The 22,477-nt window shown below is 31.2% G+C and overlaps 1 protein-coding gene across 5 annotated transcripts in view; it reads right to left on the bottom strand.

Annotated features, from left to right (window-relative positions):
* Positions 1–22,477, bottom strand: part of LOC127291318 (protein PFC0760c) — a 288,501-nt gene that overhangs the window by 104,382 nt on the left and 161,642 nt on the right. For all 5 annotated transcript variants that reach the window (XM_051320387.1, XM_051320386.1, XM_051320388.1 and 2 more), the window contains one exon: positions 16,600–16,776. In XM_051320387.1, the coding sequence (XP_051176344.1) occupies positions 16,600–16,776 (177 nt within the window). The remainder of the gene's footprint in view (positions 1–16,599; positions 16,777–22,477) is intronic.

The raw sequence follows: 22,477 nt of genomic DNA on the forward strand, positions 1-22,477 counted from the left end.
TAAAGTTTGGATTTAAAAAAAAAAATTTTTACCATTCGAAAGAGCAGAAAAAAACCTTTCGAAAACATACAGGTCCAAATTTTTTTCATCCATTTATACAGAAGTAACGATTTTTTAAAAAATCCACTGTTCACATTTGACGAGAAACTTAAACCCCCTCCACCCTCTACAGTTTTCATAAAACATAATAACATAGGCACACAAAAAATAAAAAGCTGTTTGGCCGAGACACTACACTAGTCTATTTCCATGTATTTTTTCACGCTGAATTCGAATCCGAAGTCAGAATTATCAGATTGGCTTTTATTTTTGAGATAAACTCAAAAAACTGCTCAGAAAGAAAAATAAAATCAAAAAGTTAAAAAAATTTTTAATGTCACTGCGATAGTGTAATTCCATGTATTTTTTGTCGCTGAATCCGAATCCAAAGTCAGAATTGTTAGATTCGCTTAAATTTTTGAGATAATTACAAAAATACGCAAGTAACAAAAAACTCAAAATACTCAAAATCAGTTTTTTGGAATAATCTTCAAAATTTGAGCCAATCTGTCAATTCTGACTTCAAATTCGGATTCAGCATGAAAAAATACATGTAAATGCACTATCGTAGTGTTTTGGCAAAAAAATTATCTGTGCCCCTAATTCAGAATTTTTATCAGTTTTTGGCTATTTTAGCTCAAAGAAATTTTTTTTTGCCGAAACACTACGATAGTGCATTTTCATGTATTTTTTCACGCTCAATCCGAATTCGCAGTCAGAATTCACAGATTGGCTCAAATTTTCAAGATAATTCCAAAAAACTGATTTTGAGTATTTTGAGCTTTTTGTTACTTGCGTTTTTTTGCAATTATCTCAAAAATTTGAGCGAATCTAACAATTCTGACTTTGGATTCGGATTCATCGAAAAAAATACATGGAATTACACTATCGCAGTGACATTCAAAAATTTTTTTAACTTTTTGATTTTATTTTTCGTTCTGAGCAGTTTTTTGAGTTTATCTCAAAAATAAAAGCCAATCTGATAATTCTGACTTCGGATTCGGATTCAGCGTGAAAAAATAGATGAAAATAGACTAGTGTAGTGTCTCGGCCAAACCACATTCTACTTTTTGTGTGCATGTGTAATAATTTACGGGTGAAGTACTCACCCATAGTACTTAAGTTTGTGCAAATTTCAGCCCGATCCGAAAACCTTCAATTTTAAAGTTAGACCACTTCAGGAATTTTGCCTCATGTCTAAAGAACCCCTGAAAATTTCAGCCCGATTGGTTTAGCGGTTTTAAAAAAATCGCAGTCACCGTAACCGAAGTTCTTAAAAATCACGATTCCAAAATAATAGTTTTTAAAGTTTCAAGCGTAGGCGTAGGTTCAGTTGGGGTAAATGGGGACAAGGCGTAAATGAGGACAAGAGGTGTTGGAGCTTAATTTACAGTTTTAAAATTAAGTTAAACGTCAATATTTTAACCTCAGATCACCTACAAGTGGTTCTGAGTATTGCAATGCTTTTATCTTGACAATTGACAGCAAGATAATTCAAGTTATCGCTCAATGCATAAAAACTTGAAAATCAAAGTCAAACTGTTTCAGAATTTTGTCTCGCATCTTAAAGAAAACAGACATAAAAATAATACAAAAATTTTTTCTTATTCCTTATGACTCCTATAATAGAAATTCACTTGAATTTTTGATTTTTATCAATTTGGTTAATAATAACAGCTTGTTATTATTAACCAAATTGACAAAAATCAAAAATACAAGTTTACTTCTGTTATGGGAGTCATAAGGAATAAGAAAAAATTCTTGTATGATTTTTAAGTATGTTTTTTTTCAAATGGAAGACAAAATAATGAAACAAAAAAAATAAAAAAAAAATTTAATTGGTTTAACTATTATATATCTACTATAAATTTTTTTCAAGCATTTTCATCCCTAAATACTTTCTTAGAAACTATGCTGTCCCCATTTAGCCCAACTGACTCTAATTGAATTGATTTAATTAATTGAATTAATTATTTCAAACATGTAAGCTATTATATGTACAAACAGAACGGAAGAAGTTTTTAGAGTAATCTGGATGATTTTTAGAAAGTTTGTTTTTTCCTAGGTAGTCTTAAAATAAAAGTGTACAGACTCCATTGCTGGCTTACTAAAAAATCTGTTTGTAGATATAATAGCTTATATGTTTGAATTTATTAATTCAATTAATTAAATCAATTCAATTAATCGAAATAATTATGAGCATTTTCAAAAATATTATGTTATTTTCTTACGTTTTAGTTTATTTTTTGCGCAATGAGAATGGCAAAATTCGATATATCAATATTATTTATTTAAATTTTTTTTTACATTACGTACATGAAAATAATCAAAGTCATTTTTCTCGAAAAGCCCTCAGCGGATTATATTAGTTTTTATATTTTTACATTCTCATCACATGAGAGGGTATTATAATTGGTCGAAAATTGACTTTTTCTCATTCTATGAAATCTTCACGTTTTAAGGTGCTCTGAATCAAAAAATCATGGTCCGGCGAAAGTGTCTGTCTGTGTGTCTATATGTGACACAAATACCTGAAATGTCCGAACAAAAAATTAAAAGTTCTCGAATTTAATCCATACTTTTCTAAAATGTTGTTATTGTTGGTGAAAGTCTAAAAATCAATTATTATTGAATTTAATAAAATAGTTTTTGAATTAAAACGTTTTTAATTTTTGACTTTTGAAAAAAAAAAATTTTTTCAATGTAAAATATTTATAAGTAGAATGCATAAAAGTTAACATATATATAATGATTTTTAAAGCTTTTTTGACGAGCTACACGCTGTTAATAAAATTTTTTTTTTTAAATAACACTTGACCTTGAAATTCAAGGTCAAAATGTTAATTTACGTTTATCTCAAAATCGGATTTTTTAAAATTATTTTTAACTATCTCAATGGAAAGCTTGACTAATTTCCTACAAAACATGTAATTTTCAGAGTGGGATCTTTTAAAGTTTTTGAGATATTAATTAATTAATGATTATAACAAATCAAATATTTTACAAACGAATAAAGTTACCGTAATTCTGAAGTTAGTAATTGAAAGTTATCGTAATTCAGCATCCAACGAGCCCTGTATGAAGTATTTTGGATAAGTAGATTGTTAATAAACAATTAGTTAACATTGAAATTGTTTATTAACAATCTACTTATACAAAATACTTCATATAGGGCTTGTTGGATGCGGAATTAGCTTAACTTTCAATTGGTTAGTTTAGATTTACGATAACTTTATTTGTTTGTAAGATATTTCATATTTTATTGTTATTTAACTAAAATTGAACAAAAATACTTCATACAGGGCTTTTGGAGACTTTTTGTTAGTAAAAAATAAAATATCTTACAAACAAATAAAGTTATCGTAAATCTAAACTAATCAATTGAAAGTTAAGCTAATTCCGCATCCAACGAGCCCAATATGAAGTATTTTGGATAAGTAGATTGTCAATAAACAATTGCAATGTTAACTAATTGTTTATTAACAATCTACTTGTTACGTATGAATTTCGTAACTTCTTATTAATAAATTATTAACATTATTAATAATTCATTAATACAATACTTGAAAAAGAGGACTAAAGAGAGACTCTTTGAAATACACCTCTAGTTTTGAGGTTGTTTCCATTTGGAGTTTAATTGAGTTTTATCTGAGTTTTGATTTTTGAGTTGAGATTATTTAAAGTATTTATTTTTGAGTTGAGATTTTTGACAAGAAGAGTATTTAGTATTGAATTGTGATTTGATTTAAGAGTATTGAGTTTTACAAAGAATTGATAATTGAAGTAGTTGAATAAAGAGAATCTGATTTTTTGAGTTTGATTTAAAGAGTATATTAATGAGTTTCTTTTGAGATCACTTAGTTTTGAAATTAAGATTGAAAATAAATAGTAATTGAGTTTATGTTTTCTATTGAGTTTTGAGAGTTGTTTACCATAATTGATTGAGATAAAGCGAATATTAAATAACTGTAATAAATTGGAGAATTGAAATAACGTTTGAATTGAGACACGAGGAATTCCAGAGGTAAATATACGTAAGAGTTCAGAGACTCCTAACATAACACACACACAACATTATTACACATACATTCATTAACACGTAAATTGTATTAAAATACAGAATACTGTAATATTGTATTATTTGAGTTGTTACAAAGTCTTTTTAGAGTTTTAGAAAATATCAATCTTTGATTGATATTGAATAATTTTCTAATTTTCAAAATTCATCTTTAACACTACTTATCCAAAATACTTCATACAGGGCTCGTTGGATGCGGAATTACGATAACTTTCAATTACTAACTTCAGAATTACGGTAACTTTATTCGTTTGTAAAATATTTGATTTGTTATAAACATTAATTAATTAATTAATATCTCAAAAACTTTAAAAGATCCCACTCTGAAAATTACATTTTTTGTAGGAAATTAGTCAAGCTTTCCATTGAGATAGTTAAAAATAATTTTAAAAAATCCGATTTTGAGATAAACGTAAATTTACATTTTCACCTTGAATTTCAAGGTCAAATGTTATTTAAAAAAAAATTTTATTAACAGCGTGTAGCTCGTCAAAAAAGCTTTAAAAATCATTATATATAAGTTAACTTTTATGCATTCTACTTATAAATATTGTACATTGAAAAAAATTTTTTTTTTCAAAAGTCAAAAATTAAGAACGTTGTAATTCAAATACTATTTTATTAAATTCAATAATAATTGATTTTTAGACTTTCACCAACAATAACAACATTTTAGAAAAGTATGGATTAAATTCGAGAACTTTTAATTTTTTGTTCGGACATTTCAGGAATTTTGACTCATATATATTGTAACGAACAAGATCGTTTTTAATTAATTTGGTCAATAATTGTTATTGTCGGTGGTTTTATTATTATTATTCTCTTTTAATAATATTATTCAAATCAAATGAGATTGCGCGCGTAAAAACGTAGGTGGCGCTCGACTTTATAGCAGCCGACAAAAGCACGTTTCTGATTTTGGCGGACGAAATATTCAGATGAGAGCGAACTACAACGCTATACGCAAGTCGCGCGATTGTCACGCGTATTTTGTATTTTTCTACTAATTATATTGTTCTAAAGTAATAAATTAAGTGTACTTGAATAGAATCAACGCTTATTTCTTTGTTTAATTACCAGCTATGGGATTCCTTTTAGCAACGGCGCTAAGTAGCGCATTGCATTAATTAGCACTAAAAAATTAATTTTTTTTTACAGACTTATTGTATATGATAATCAAGATCAACTCCCGTTTGAATTTTGTCAAAAAAATTAATTAGTGGCGTGTAAGATAAAAAACAAAGTCTATCGGCGCTACGAGTTAGCGAATTGGTCAAGATTTTGTTCCAAATCGCTACGGTGTAATCGCTTCGGAGCGTAGCGCAAAGTCACTAGCTATAACACAAATTCAAATTTACTTAAGAGGAGAATACACTGAGTTTTTTTCAAAAAATCAAATTTTTTTTAGTTTTCGTTACCATAATTATTTAAGATGGCGGTAAAAATTGTTTACAATGTATCCAAGGGTTATAAAAGGGTTAAAATAAAGTGGTTAACCCCTTGCCTGTTGAAAAGGCAAATTATTATTTCTCAAATGAGACTTGAGATTTGTCTCAATTGAAAGTTGAGACTCGTCTCAATTGAGACATGAGACTTGTCGCGATTGAGGCTTGAAACTTCTCTCAATTGAGACATAAGACTCGTCTTAATTGAGACTTGAGACTTGTCTCAATTGAGACATGAGACTTGTCTCAATTGAGACATGAGACTAGTCGCAATTGAGACTTGAGACTTGTCTCAATTGAGACATGAGACTAGTCGCAATTGAGACTTGAGACTTATCTCAATTGAGACTTAAGACTTGTCTCAATTGTGACTTAGGACTCGTCTCAATTGAGACATGAGACTAGTCGCAATTGAGACTTGAGACTTATCTCAATTGAGACTTAAGACTTGTCTCAATTGTGACTTAGGACTCGTCTCAATTGAGACATGAGACTAGTCGCAATTGAGACTTGAGACTTATCTCAATTGAGACATTAGACTTGTCTCAATTGTGACTTAGGACTCGTTTCAATTGAGACATGAGACTAGTCGCAATTGAGACTTGAGACTTATCTCAATTGAGACTTAAGACTTGTCTCAATTGTGACTTAGGACTCGTCTCAATTGAGACATGAGACTAGTCGCAATTGAGACTTGAGACTTATCTCAATTGAAACTTAAGACTTGTCTCAATTGTGACTTAGGACTCGTTTCAATTGAGACATAAGACTCGTCTTAATTGAGACTTGAGACTTGTCTCAATTGAGACATGAGACTAGTCGCAATTGAGACTTGAGACTTATCTCAATTGAGACATGAGACTAGTCGCAATTGAGACTTGAGACTTATCTCAATTGAGACTTAAGACTTGTCTCAATTGTGACTTAGGACTCGTCTCAATTGAGACATGAGACTAGTCGCAATTGAGACTTGAGACTTATCTCAATTGAGACATGAGACTTGTCTCAATTCTGACTTAGGACTCGTCTCAATTGAGACATGAGACTAGTCGCAATTGAGACTTGAGACTTATCTCAATTGAGACATGAGACTTGTCTCAATTGTGACTTAGGACTCGTCTCAATTGAGACATGAGACTAGTCGCAATTGAGGCTTGAGACTTATCTCAATTGAGACATGAGACTTGTCTCAATTGTGACTTAGGACTCGTCTCAATTGAGACATGAGACTTGTCGCAATTGAGGCTTGAAACTTCTCTCAATTGAGACATAAGACTCGTCTTAATTGAGACTTGAGACTTGTCTCAATTGAGACATGAGACTAGTCGCAATTGAGACTTGAGACTTATCTCAATTGAGACATGAGACTAGTCGCAATTGAGACTTCAGACTTATCTCAATTGAGACTTAAGACTTGTCTCAATTGTGACTTAGGACTCGTCTCAATTGAGACATGAGACTAGTCGCAATTGAGACTTGAGACTTATCTCAATTGAGACTTAAGACTTGTCTCAATTGTGACTTAGGACTCGTCTCAATTGAGACATGAGACTAGTCGCAATTGAGACTTGAGACTTATCTCAATTGAGACATTAGACTTGTCTCAATTGTGACTTAGGACTCGTTTCAATTGAGACATAAGACTCGTCTTAATTGAGACTTGAGACTTGTCTCAATTGAGACATGAGACTAGTCGCAATTGAGACTTGAGACTTATCTCAATTGAGACATGAGACTAGTCGCAATTGAGACTTGAGACTTATCTCAATTGAGACTTAAGACTTGTCTCAATTGTGACTTAGGACTCGTCTCAATTGAGACATGAGACTAGTCGCAATTGAGACTTGAGACTTATCTCAATTGAGACTTAAGACTTGTCTCAATTGTGACTTAGGACTCGTCTCAATTGAGACATGAGACTAGTCGCAATTGAGACTTGAGACTTATCTCAATTGAGACTTAAGACTTGTCTCAATTGTGACTTAGGACTCGTCTCAATTGAGACATGAGACTAGTCGCAATTGAGACTTGAGACTTATCTCAATTGAGACATGAGACTTGTCTCAATTGTGACTTAGGACTCGTTTCAATTGAGACATGAGACTAGTCGCAATTGAGACTTGAGACTTATCTCAATTGAGACTTAAGACTTGTCTCAATTGTGACTTAGGACTCGTCTCAATTGAGACATGAGACTAGTCGCAATTGAGACTTGAGACTTATCTCAATTGAGACATGAGACTTGTCTCAATTCTGACTTAGGACTCGTCTCAATTGAGACATGAGACTAGTCGCAATTGAGACTTGAGACTTATCTCAATTGAGACATGAGACTTGTCTCAATTGTGACTTAGGACTCGTCTCAATTGAGACATGAGACTTGTCGCAATTGAGGCTTGAAACTTCTCTCAATTGAGACATAAGACTCGTCTTAATTGAGACTTGAGACTTGTCTCAATTGAGACATGAGACTAGTCGCAATTGAGACTTGAGACTTATCTCAATTGAGACATGAGACTAGTCGCAATTGAGACTTCAGACTTATCTCAATTGAGACTTAAGACTTGTCTCAATTGTGACTTAGGACTCGTCTCAATTGAGACATGAGACTAGTCGCAATTGAGACTTGAGACTTATCTCAATTGAGACTTAAGACTTGTCTCAATTGTGACTTAGGACTCGTCTCAATTGAGACATGAGACTAGTCGCAATTGAGACTTGAGACTTATCTCAATTGAGACATTAGACTTGTCTCAATTGTGACTTAGGACTCGTTTCAATTGAGACATAAGACTCGTCTTAATTGAGACTTGAGACTTGTCTCAATTGAGACATGAGACTAGTCGCAATTGAGACTTGAGACTTATCTCAATTGAGACATGAGACTAGTCGCAATTGAGACTTGAGACTTATCTCAATTGAGACTTAAGACTTGTCTCAATTGTGACTTAGGACTCGTCTCAATTGAGACATGAGACTAGTCGCAATTGAGACTTGAGACTTATCTCAATTGAGACTTAAGACTTGTCTCAATTGTGACTTAGGACTCGTCTCAATTGAGACATGAGACTAGTCGCAATTGAGACTTGAGACTTATCACAATTGAGACTTAAGACTTGTCTCAATTGTGACTTAGGACTCGTCTCAATTGAGACATGAGACTAGTCGCAATTGAGACTTGAGACTTATCTCAATTGAGACATGAGACTTGTCTCAATTCTGACTTAGGACTCGTCTCAATTGAGACATGAGACTAGTCGCAATTGAGACTTGAGACTTATCTCAATTGAGACATGAGACTTGTCTCAATTGTGACTTAGGACTCGTCTCAATTGAGACATGAGACTTGTCGCAATTGAGGCTTGAAACTTCTCTCAATTGAGACATAAGACTCGTCTTAATTGAGACTTGAGACTTGTCTCAATTGAGACATGAGACTAGTCGCAATTGAGACTTGAGACTTATCTCAATTGAGACATGAGACTAGTCGCAATTGAGACTTCAGACTTATCTCAATTGAGACTTAAGACTTGTCTCAATTGTGACTTAGGACTCGTCTCAATTGAGACATGAGACTAGTCGCAATTGAGACTTGAGACTTATCTCAATTGAGACTTAAGACTTGTCTCAATTGTGACTTAGGACTCGTCTCAATTGAGACATGAGACTAGTCGCAATTGAGACTTGAGACTTATCTCAATTGAGACATTAGACTTGTCTCAATTGTGACTTAGGACTCGTTTCAATTGAGACATAAGACTCGTCTTAATTGAGACTTGAGACTTGTCTCAATTGAGACATGAGACTAGTCGCAATTGAGACTTGAGACTTATCTCAATTGAGACATGAGACTAGTCGCAATTGAGACTTGAGACTTATCTCAATTGAGACTTAAGACTTGTCTCAATTGTGACTTAGGACTCGTCTCAATTGAGACATGAGACTAGTCGCAATTGAGACTTGAGACTTATCTCAATTGAGACTTAAGACTTGTCTCAATTGTGACTTAGGACTCGTCTCAATTGAGACATGAGACTAGTCGCAATTGAGACTTGAGACTTATCTCAATTGAGACATTAGACTTGTCTCAATTGTGACTTAGGACTCGTTTCAATTGAGACATGAGACTAGTCGCAATTGAGACTTGAGACTTATCTCAATTGAGACTTAAGACTTGTCTCAATTGTGACTTAGGACTCGTCTCAATTGAGACATGAGACTAGTCGCAATTGAGACTTGAGACTTATCTCAATTGAGACATGAGACTTGTCTCAATTGTGACTTAGGACTCGTCTCAATTGAGACATGAGACTAGTCGCAATTGAGACTTGAGACTTATCTCAATTGAGACATGAGACTTGTCTCAATTGTGACTTAGGACTCGTCTCAATTGAGACATGAGACTTGTCGCAATTGAGGCTTGAGACTTCTCTCAATTGAGACATGAGACTCGTCGACACCCAACAACCACCTGTTGGGATCTACTAGTGTTGTTGATTACCCTAGCAACGGTTGCTATGGAAACGGTTACCATAGCAACCGTTGTTATAGAGGTGGTTTAAAATAAATGTTTATGTTAAGAATGGAGATGATTGTTCGTTTTTTTTTAAATTGTAATATAAGCCGCGAAACCCTGTGATAGAGGCGCTATCCAATACGGCAGACGAGATTTTGAAAATTTAATGCATTTAGCTTGAAAATCGTTACTTGGGGATTTTCGGGTGCGCTGATTACGAATTTTAGGTCCGTTTTTCAAAATTTAAAATAACGGATCCAATGTGGCAAAAAATTTTTTAAATTTATTGAATTTGATTAAAACTTGTCACTTGGGGGATTTCTGAGTTGCTGATTACGAATACGAGGTCCGTTTTGCAAAATTCAAAATGGTTGACTCAATACGGCGGACGATTTTTTTAAAAGGGAGAATTCACAAATGATGTCACGCTCTGGGAGGGGGGTCTTCACCAAACGTGACAAAATATGACATGGGAAGGTGGGGGCATCTTAAGGAGTCTACCCACTTTAGACGCGCTAAAATGAAGGTTGTTTTCAAGAATTTTTCTGATTGGTTTATATTATAAATATTGACATATAAATTGTTAGACTAAAAAAATACACTCCCGAAATACATGAAAAAATTTATGTTATTTGTTTTTGTAAATTTTATATGCATGAAGATGGTAGTTGAAAAAAAATCCCACAAAAAATTTTTTTTCCGCGCTGTTGATGAAATCTTGGAAACGGCTCCACCGATCCTTACCAAATTTTTACCACATATTCATTGGGACCATAGCTCTTGCGCATATCAAGAGATTTTAAAAATTTTGATTTTAAATATTTTTTTTAGGCCCAAAACGGTCAAAAAACAACGTTTTTTTTACATTTTTTTCGTAAAATGTCCGCCATTTTGTCAATTTTGCATAAAAAAAAAATCGTATGATATGCGCAATAGCTATCAACATGCTGAATCTAATACCGTTTGAATTTTTTGTTTCAGACCATCCGTGTCAAAAATTTCATCAACAGCGCGCACCACATTTTTTTTTAAACATATTTTTCAACATGTATTTTTAAATAAAAAAATTAATGGAAAAAAATCAAAAATATTTTTTTTTGCACTTCGAGAGTGTATTTATTATGTGCAATACCTCGCATATCAATATTTGTAATATAAACTTAAAAAAAATATATATGAAAATAGCCTTTTTTTAGCCTGTCTAAAGTGGGTAGACCCCTTAAGTGTGACATCACTTTTATAAAGATTGCTAACTGAAAAATAAAAATGGCTTAAATGGTAATACATTGTATTAAATATTCATTTTTTTATTATCCCTAAAAAAATTTAAATAAAAAATTAGGGGGAGTCATGAAATGTGACGTCCATTGAGGGGGTAGGGGTTTACTTGTATGTGACAGAGCGTGATAGGAGGGGGGTAGGGGTAAGAAATCTCGAAAAATTGCGTGACATCATGTGTGAACGCTCCCAAAGTTGATCCAATTTGCTTGAAAATCGTAACTCGGGGATTTTCAGGGTCGCTGATTCTAAATCCGGGGTCCATTTTTAAAAATTCAATATGTTTTTTCTGACAATTTCTTCCAATATGCCAGAAATTTTTTATTTTGAAAAACCACAAATTTTAAAAACATTTATTTTAATGTAACTTTTTAATAAACTTTTAAAAATCTTCAATTATTCAAATTTGCATTTTTAAGAGTTATAATAATGTTAAAATAAAATTTTTTAATCTATTTAAATTATAAGTTACTAATTTGCACACCTTTGAAAGTGCATTTTAGCCGCATTTTATGAGATCGCACACGTGAAGATTTAAACATGATTTTTTACTAGCACGGATGCGATCGCACATGAAGCGTCGCATAGATATAGTGACTATTGATTTAATAATTATGATTGTAATAAAAAAGGTTTTACCGTCATGCGCAACGTAGGTTGTACAGAAAGATTACGGTACTGTACTGTACTGTACTGTACTGTACTGTACTGTACTGTACTGTACTGTACTGTACTGTACTGTACTGTACTGTACTGTACTGTACTGTACTGTACTGTACTGTACTGTACTGTACTGTACTGTACTGTACTGTACTGTACTGTACTGTACTGTACTGTACTGTACTGTACTGTACTGTACTGTACTGTACTGTACTGTACTGTACTGTACTGTACTGTACTGTACTGTACTGTACTGTACTGTACTGTACTGTACTGTACTGTACTGTACTGTACTGTACTGTACTGTACTGTACTGTACTGTACTGTACTGTACTGTACTGTACTGTACTGTACTGTACTGTACTGTACTGTACTGTACTGTACTGTACTGTACTGTACTGTACTGTACTGTACTGTACTGTACTGTACTGTACTGTACTGTACTGTACTGTACTGTACTGTACTGTACTGTACTGTACTGTACTGTACTGTACTGTACTGTACTGTACTGTACTGTACTGTACTGTACTGTACTGTACTGTACTGTACTGTACTGTACTGTACTGTACTGTACTGTACTGTACTGTACTGTACTGTACTGTGTTGTACTGTGTTGTGTTGTACTACCCTGTTTTTAAGTTGTTTTTTAATTAGAAGAATCCGTAGAGTAGCTAAGCAAAGCGTAGCGTAGCACTACTTAGCGCCGTTGCTAAACGGAATCCCATAGCTGAACATTATATTACCATAAACTTTGGAAATTGTGGAAACATTGGATTAAATCGACACTGGTGAGTCTTTTTGTTTATCCCTTCTGCTTGCTGTACTTTCATTGTTGGATCTCGCTTATGAGCGGTAACCAGTGTCATCAACGCAATCAAGGCAATACAGGTAAGAGTGGAAATCTCGTTCCCATGTGCACGAGGCGTACCCACGCATAAATTATCTTTTGTCTTATCAAAGTTTAATAATAAAACCTCGCGACTAGGGTTGTCACAATATATATATATATTAGGTAAAGTTCGTGTAGCGCACTAAGTGAAAAAAAAGTTTATCGGATCAAGCTGTAACTTGCACATAGTTTAGCCCTAGGCGTGAGTACTTTAACCACGAAGCATTGTTAGGTTTTTTAAAAAACTTTAGGAAAGGGAGGGGGTTGAATTTTTTGAAAAATTTATATAGTGAAGTTTTGAAGACTTGTAACTTTTAAACAGAATGATTAAAAAAAAATTGACCTACATGTTTTTGAAAGGTTTTTTCCTGCTCTTTCGAATGGTGCAATTTTTTTTTTTTAAATTCAAAATTTGACCTTTTTTTCTGAAAATCAAATAATTTTTTGACTTTTTTTTAGTTCGGCCTTTTTTTAATTTTTTTTTTTGAAAGTTAAAAATGTGCATTTTTACCTCAGAAAATATTGAGATGCCCTTTTTTGTTATTTTCGAGATTTTAGTTAATTAATTAATTAATGTCAATAAAAAATGAAACACCGTCCGACAAAATTATACTTTTTTTTCACACACGAAAAAATTAATGATTTTCAGAAACTAGGACCAAAAAAAAGATACCCGTGTCTGGCCGTTTTGATTACGAATTTGATGTCAGATTTTCAAAATTCAAAACGGCGGATCCAATATGGCGGTCGAAATTTATAAAAATTCACCAATTCATTTGAAAGTTGTTACTTAGGGGTTTTTGGGGTCGCTGATTACGAATATGATGTCAGATTTTCAAAATTCAAAATGACGGATTCAATATGGCGGTCGAAATTTATAAAAGTTCATCTACTTCACTTGAAACTTGTTACTTGGAAGTTTTTGGGGTTGCTGATTACAAATTTGATGTCGGGTTTTCAAAATTCAAAATGGCGAATCCAATATGGTGGTCGAATCTTTAAATCGTAAAACTAAGCGTCTAAAATTTACACAAACGTAATACAAAAGTTGTTATGAAATGTTTCTATTAATTTTATTTTATTGCATTATATTTGTTTAATAAATTTTGATTGTAACCTTTTGAATTTATTAATTCTAATAGAAACTTAGTTAATAAATATACTAATTTTCAGATTAAAAATCACTTAAAATAAAAATTTTTAAATGTTGGCTTGCACATTTTAACAAAAAATTGATCGAACATTTAAATTTTCCAAATTATTTTTCAGACTTGTGATCTTCACCTTTATTAGATTTGGCGTTTTTATTATTCTTATCTGACATCACTTTCGTACTTAGAGACGCCGAAAGCCCTTAGATACCAAGTTTTATAAAAAATTAACAATTTTTGTAAATTTCAACCCTCATATTGAGTCTGCCATATTGAATTTTAAAAATCTACAATCAGATTCGTACTCAGCGACACCTAAAACCCAGATATACGAGTTTTCTAAAAAACTAATAACATTTATAAATTTCGACCACCATATTCGATCCGCCATTTTGAATTTTGAAAACACGACATCGAATTCGTTATCAGCGACCCCAAAAACCTTCAAGTAACAAGTTTCAAGTGAATTCGATGAACTTTTATAAATTTCGACCGCCATATTGAATCTGCCATTTTGAATTTTAAAAATCTGACTTCAGATTCGTACTCAGCGACCTCAAAAACCCCTAGATACCAAGTTTTAAAAAAAATAATTAATATTTATAAATTTCGACCGCCATATTGGATCCGCCATTTTGAATTTTCAAAATCTGACATCATATTCGTTATCAGCGACCCCAAAAACCCCAAAGTAACAACTTTCAAATGAATTGGTGAATTTTTATAAATTTCGACCGCCATATTGGATCCGCCATTTTTAATTTTGAAAATCTGACATCAGATTCGTAATCAGCGACCCGAAAAACTCCGAGATACCAGGTTTCATAAAAACTTATTAATTTGTACAAGATTTCCTATCACCTTTCATTTAAGGGTTGTTTTTACCCCTAAAAGCAAAAAATGACCTGATCTATCAAAACGGCCAGACACGAGTATCTTTTTTTTGGTCCTAGTTTCTGAAAATCATTGATTTTTTCGTGTGTGAAAAATCGTGTCGGACGGTGAAATATTTCATAAATAAAGTTATTGCAATTTTGAATATACCAAGCTGCCATAATTCCACATCCAACGAGTCCTATATGAACTATTTTTTATGAGAGGATTTTTAATAAACAATTGAAATGTTAGCCAATTGTTTATTAAGAATCCACTAATCCAAAATACTTCATGTGGAGCTTGTTGAATGCGGAAGACATAGAAAAAGAACATTGCCATATTTTTGTGTTGGAAGTATACGTTTTAAACTTTCTGAAAAGATTTGAAAAATAAAAAAGAAAAGACTGATTTTGAAAAAAGATCAAAAAAATTTTTGACTTTTAAAAAAAGGGGTAAAATTTTTAATTAAAAAAAAATTTTCATCAATCGAAAAGGCACAAGAAAACCTGCGGAAAACCTATAGATCAAATTTTTTTCCATTTTTCTGTTTAAAAGTTTTGTCTTCGAAAATTCACTGTTTAACTTTTTTAAAAAAATTCAACCCCTCCCTCTCCTACAGTTTTTCAAAAATACTTGGTGGTTAAAGTACTTACTCCTAAGGTTAAACTATGAGCAAGTTACAACCCGATCCGATCAACTTTTTTTCACTTAGTGCGCTACAGGAAATTTACCTCATAAACATTTTTATAAAATCTGTAAATGTTAAAGCCTTTTATAAGCATTACTCTCGTTTCAACGCGGTCACAGATGTCTGGAAAGAAAAAAGTTTGCCTACGATGCCAAGAAAAATCATTGTTACATGGTGGTTCCTTAGCACCCCCTGAAACGTGAAAACTTAACCCGTAAATCGTAGCTGTTTCTTGTAGAGAAGTTTCACCCCTTTCTAGAGGTGATTTTGAAATTTTTTCAAAAAACTTGTTTTTTAATGATCAAAATCAGTTTTAAATTTATTTAATGATTTTTATTTGTGTAAGTGTGTTTGTAGGATCTCATTTTCTAGGTATAAGTGATTAAAAAATTTTTTTATAAAAAAAGAACTCGAATTCGTAACTTTTCTTTTATATAGGTGCCAATTTGGGATGATTAAATTAGTAAATAAATATATCGTGTTAATGAATTTATATGTATAGGGCGAAATTTCACCACAAACTGTTGTTAGTGTTTTTCAAAAACTGCCTTTCGGAGAGGGAAGGAATTGGATTTTTTTAAAAATTTAAACAGTGAATTTTGCTTTTTTTGAGAAGTTAAAAATTTGTTTTTTTACTACAAAAAATATTGTGATATTTTATATACAAATAAAGTTATCGTAATTACATTTTTTTCCTTCCAGACACCTGTGCAGTTTTACCGTGATTTCGCTTTCCTTTTTTATATGTAATTCCTTGTCGCAGAACCCGATATCGTTTCCGTTCCTCCAGCACAGAGAACGTAATGTAAATTCGTTAAAAGTATAATTTATTAAATCGTCTCTTATAAAAATGCTCAAAATTTGTCAAAAACTATTGAATCCTTCACAATAGCATATCGACTATTACTCAACGTTATCCGAAATGATAACTCACGTTAATGTTGATTAAATATGATTTCAATTGTATGATATTAATTACCTGGTCCATTTACTCCAACAAGAGGAATATGAAAATCTTTGCAACAGTTACAAATCTTTTCATTGCAAACACAATATTTATTAACGCTGTCAGCAGCTTGTTTAATTGATGATAATGGTACTCCGAAATTGTTTTGCAATTGATTGTTTATCCTTGCGTTACCTGCTGTATCTTGATCTGTAAATAGAAGATTATTTAACATAAAAAGAAACTAAAAAACTTTATATTGAATCGTTCCAATTGGCTGTTCAAAAAAGTACAGAGCCTTCATTTTTGAACTGATTTAATTAAATTTTTTTAAATTAGACATAATAATTTCAAATAGCTGTCTGTCCCGCATGTGAGAGAGAGAGGGGGGAGGGAGAGAGAGGGAGAGAGAGAGATGCAGAAACCAATTTGTCTGCTCACATTTGAAGAGTGGGATATTTAGCCCTCCTTTATGGTGTCAGCAATAGAGACAAAAGCAAGAGAGAGAGAAAGAAAGAAAATTGTAAACCAACATTTTGAAGCTCTCTCTCAACTTCAATATACAGAGAAAAAAAATGAAACTTATTATCTATTACATAGATAGCGCATGTCTAATTCATTTTTAATATTTTACTTGATAATTTAATTAGATACTAGAACAACTTTGGCGCGCAACGCGCGCCCTGTTTCTTATTCGAAACGTTAATGTTTTACTTAGGAAAGAAACATTTTCAATTTGCGAACTAAAGGAAAATCAGAAAACATTATTTTCAATCTTATTAAGAAAGACCAAAATTTTTGGGATAAATTTATAACAATCTACACATTATTTTGAACATTTCCATGATTACATCAAGATTTCTTTTTGCACATATACTTCTTTATATGATTATAAAAGGATTTAATAATTGCTCTTATAAGCTCTGAACAATAAGTTTTATTAAGATTTTTTTGAAATTTTATTGGAGAGATTCATTGCAGTATTACGAAGAATTATTTTGTACCAAACCTCGTAAATGCCAACCTAGTTACAACTCGTTACAATGTATAGCTTTAGTATATAAGAGTTCTGTACGAAAATTGATTTCGTTCATTTTGAAAATAAAATAATAAATTATTCTTCCTCATGGAGGAAGCATTGTAATACCGCAATTTTTGGAACTCAATTTTCTAATGTATCTTTATGTTTTCGACCTTAGGAATCCAAAAATCACATTTTTAAAAAATGTCGTTACGTGTGTGTGTGTATATACACTACATTTTCATAAACATCTCGAATGCTATAAGAGCTAAAAGGATAAATTTTTCTTAAATTGTAGGTCTCACTGGCGGACAAATAATGAGACTACGTTGAACTATATTAACAAAGATTAACTATTATTATTTTGCATTTAAAAATTTTTGAAAAATCGTTTATTGCCCATAACTTAAAAAAATGTATTGACACCAATAGATATTTATCTCTAGTTTTGTAAAGTTTTTAAGAAGCAGCTTTTGACCTATTAGCGAATATCTTACTGTTATTTTATTCAGAGTTATGAATATTATTATAATACCATGCAAGTTACCATAAACTGATCACAAATATATCCATGCGGAAGCAAAATGTTCATTTCTTGAACGCAAAAAGTTCATTCTTCAACTTGTTTATTTTGCGTTTAAGACAGAAAATTTGTTATTGAATAATACTTATGATTATAAACCACTCAAATTTTGCTTTATGTGTTCTTACAATTATAGGAAAGTATTTCAACTGTTACTAAAATTTCCTTGTAGACATAATTTTTTATATAATTATTACTCCAATTACCACCTTACCCTTGATAATGCAACATACATATGACGTTATTAAAAAAATCCCTTTTCAAGTCAATAAACTTCTATCCTTGCTATTTATTTATAAAGTAATTGCAAATTCTAATTTTATATGGAATTGTGTCTTCTTTTAAAAATAAAGGGATATATATTTTTACAAAACTATCCGATGTAGAAAGACAATTTTTCTGCATTTATTTCTCGTAAATACTTGACACTTAATAACATTGTTTGATAAAACTAAAATGAGTAATCTTGTTCCGTTACATAAACCTTCATCAATACTAAGATTTCTAATCAGCATTACTACAGAATTTATTCTCAAATGTAATTTATGTGGTCATAACAAGACATTAGAAAAATTTGCATTATCACAATTTTCTGTTGAATCAATCCTTTTATATATTTTTTCTTTATTACTGTCTACGAGATAAACAAATTTTTTATTAATTTCATAAACATCAACATTTGTAGGTGATAAAATTTCACACATTGACATTGAAATTGCTTATTTTTCATCAAGCCACTGTACATTTCTTCAACAATATCTATACATCCCTGTTGTATTATTATTTTATCTCGTAACTCAATATTATCATCAGTCTCATTCAATTCAGCATCACTTATGGGATCAATTTAAGTAACAAATATCAGAAGGCTTTAGAAAAGTTGATTGTGTTGACGCAGAAGAATAACTTTTAATAAAAAATTTACAAATTTTGTTTCTCGTGACCACCAAAAACATCATTTGATTACATTATATCTCTTAATAACATATTCATAATTTCTGGAGCATAGTTCGAAGCCTTTGGTGCCTCAAACCAAATAAAAAGATCAACATTTATAAGTAAATGTGATTCTTTAGACCGCACTTTTATATTTGAAGATGAATCACTATACAGTGGAACAGGTAAACCCAAAATTGTATGAACAGTTTGACCAGTTGGAACTAACGACGCAACAATTTAAACAAATGTCCAGATGTATTTGTGTGTATGTGTGTGTATGTCACAAAATCTTGTGTACAAATTATCTCCAACACGCTTCAATGGATTGTCCTGAAATTTTTTTGGCTTATTGCAGTCATCAATATCTGAAATCAGAAACAAGGTTTTCCAAAATTATCCACATAATTTTTTACGGCACTTTTTACTGTTTTTAAAACCGAAAATTTTTTTACACTGTAAACTTAATTTTTTTGTCCAAAAAATTGATTTCTCGCATTAAAATAAGAGATATTCTCTGAAAAAAGCAACTAAACAAATTTTTTTTGGTAATGATATAGATATGTTTTAATATATGGGGTAAAATTCCTGTAGCGAACTAAGTGAAAAAAAAGTTGGTTGGATCGGGCTGTAACTTGCACATAGTTTAGCCCTATGGGTGAGTAATTTAACCACGAAGTATTGTTAGGATTTTTCAAAACCTGTCGAAAGTGTGGGGATTGAATTTTTTTGAAAAATTTAAACAGTCAATTTTTGAAGACTTGTAACTTTTAAACAAAAAAAAAGAAAAAAAATTTGTTCTATATGTTTTTGAAAGGTTTTTCCTGCTCTTTCGAATGGTGTAAACAAATTTAAATTTTAACCAATTTTTTTTCGAATTTTTTTAAAATTCTGTCCTTTCTATTTTTTTGAAAGCTAAAAATGTGTATTTTCACCACAAAAAATATTGAGATGTCCTTTTTTGTTATTTTTGAGATATTAATTAATTAATGTTAACAAAAAATGACATATTTCACAAATAAATAAAGTTATTGCAATCCTGAAGGTACCAATTGAAAGCTGACGTAATTCCGCATCTAACGAGCACTATATGGACTATTTTGAATTAGAGGATTTTTTATAAACAACTGCCATGTTAGCCAATTGTTTATTAACAATCCAATAACCCAAAGTACTTCATATAGGGCTCGTTGGATGCGGAATTTTGTCAACTTTTATTTAGTAACGTCAAAATTAAGATACCTTAATTCGTTTCTAAAATATATAATTTTTTATTAACCTTAACACTTAATTAAATAACGAAAAATTGTAAATATTATATAAGTAAATAAAAAAAATTTTGAAATATATGTTTTCCAAATGTTTTTTTGTACTCTTTCGATTGATGAAAAAAAAATTTCAAAAAATTTAAAAATTGACCCTTTTTTCTGAAAATCAAAAAATTTTTTGGCTTTTTTTTAAGTTCGGTCCTTTTTATTTTTTTTATTAATTTTTTTTTAAAGTTGAAAATTTGCATTTTTACCTCAAAAAATATTGAGATGTCCTTTTTTGGTATTGTCGAGATTTTAGTTAATTAATTAATTAATGTTAACAAAAATTCATATTTTATGAAGGAATAAAGGTATCGTAATTTTGAGATTACTAAATGAAATTTGACAAAATTACGCATCCAACGAGCCCTATATGAAGTACTTTGTGTTAGTGGATTGTTAATAAACAATTGGCTGACATAGCAATTGTTTATAAAATATCCTCTAATCCAAAATAGTCCACATAGGGCTTGTTGGATGCCGAATTACGTCAGCTTTCAATCGGTACCTTCAGGATTGCAATAACTTTACTTATTTGTGAAATATTTCATTTTTTATAAACATTAATTAATTAATTAATTAATATCTCGAAAATATCAAAAAAAATCGGACAAGTGCGAGTTACACTCGCATTAAAACCGAGGGTTCCGTACCCTTAAACCTAAAATTTAAGGGGTTAAAGTGTGAAGGCATGTGGAAAAATTCCAATTTTGCTTAATTTTTCCTGTAATGTGAGCATAAAAACACATAGATAGACACATAGTCACATATAACGAAAATTATCAGTTTTTCCTTAAAAACGCTATGATTATCAACTCCAATCATGCTCACTATATTTTTTTTGTAATCTATACGTAAAAATACATAAAAATGTATAAGTTTGAAGCCCATTAGATAATATTTTCTTTGTTTTTTGAAGAAAATTCATGATTTTTATAAAAAATTATCAGTTTTTTCTTAAAAACTCTATGATAAACAACTCTAATCGTTCTCGCTATATTTTTTTTGTAATCTACACGTAAAAATACGTAAAAATGTATAAATTTGAATTCCTTAAGATAAAATTTTCTTCTTTTTTTATTCGAAAAATCCATGATTTTTTCTAAAAATATGAGTTTTCCTTAAAAACAATATGATCATCAACTCCAATCATGTTCGCTATATTTTTCCTGCAATTTTCACTTAAAAATACATAAGTGTACCAAATTTGAGCTCTCTATGTAAAAAGATGTGGCAACCAGAGGGGGGGTACATAGTCATTTTCAGGGATTTTTCGTAAAAATTCATGGTTTTTCCTTGACAACGCTATGATAATCAATTCCTATGAGATTCGCTATATTTTTCCTGTAATCTACACGCCAAAATACATATGTATACCAAATTTCAGCCCTCTAGATAAATTCGTGTGGCCGCTAGGGGGGGGTACATGCCTTGCTTCACTAGTCTCATTAATAGGGTTCCCCCTTCGGGTACGGAACCCTAAAAAGAACATGTCAATTGTTTTTTGTGGTGAAAATACACATTTTTAGCATTTAAAAAAAATAAATAAATAAAATAAAAATAAAAACATGCAAAAAAATTTAATTTTAAAAAAATGGGTTAAAATTTAAATTTTTTTGCACCATTCGAAAGAACAGGAAAAAACCTTTCGAAAACATATAGAACAAATTTTTTTTCTTCTTTCTGTTTAAAAGTTACAAGTCTTCAAAAATTCACTGTTTAAAGTTTTCAAAAAAATTTAATCCCCACACTCTCCGACAGGTTTTGAAAAATCCTAACAATACTTCGTGGTTAAATTACTCACCCATAGGGCTAAACTATGTGCAAGTTACAGCCCGATCCGACCAACTTTTTTTTCACTTAGTTCGCTACAGGAATTTTACCCCATATTTAAAAACTAAAATAAAAAACATGATTTCAGGTCCGTGTAACGCAGGGTTGCCGGCAGGGGTCAAAATTTTGTTGAAAAATTATTTTTAAACTGCCATAACTTGAAAATAAGTGAATGAATTTTAAAACATCCAGAAAATTGTTTTTTACTTTTAACCCCTTATGCTCCCT

This window comes from Leptopilina boulardi, unplaced genomic scaffold (genome assembly GCF_019393585.1).
Source record: "Leptopilina boulardi isolate dan_hultmark-lab unplaced genomic scaffold, ZJU_Lbou_2.1 LbouV2_131, whole genome shotgun sequence".
Taxonomy (NCBI): domain Eukaryota; kingdom Metazoa; phylum Arthropoda; class Insecta; order Hymenoptera; family Figitidae; genus Leptopilina; species Leptopilina boulardi.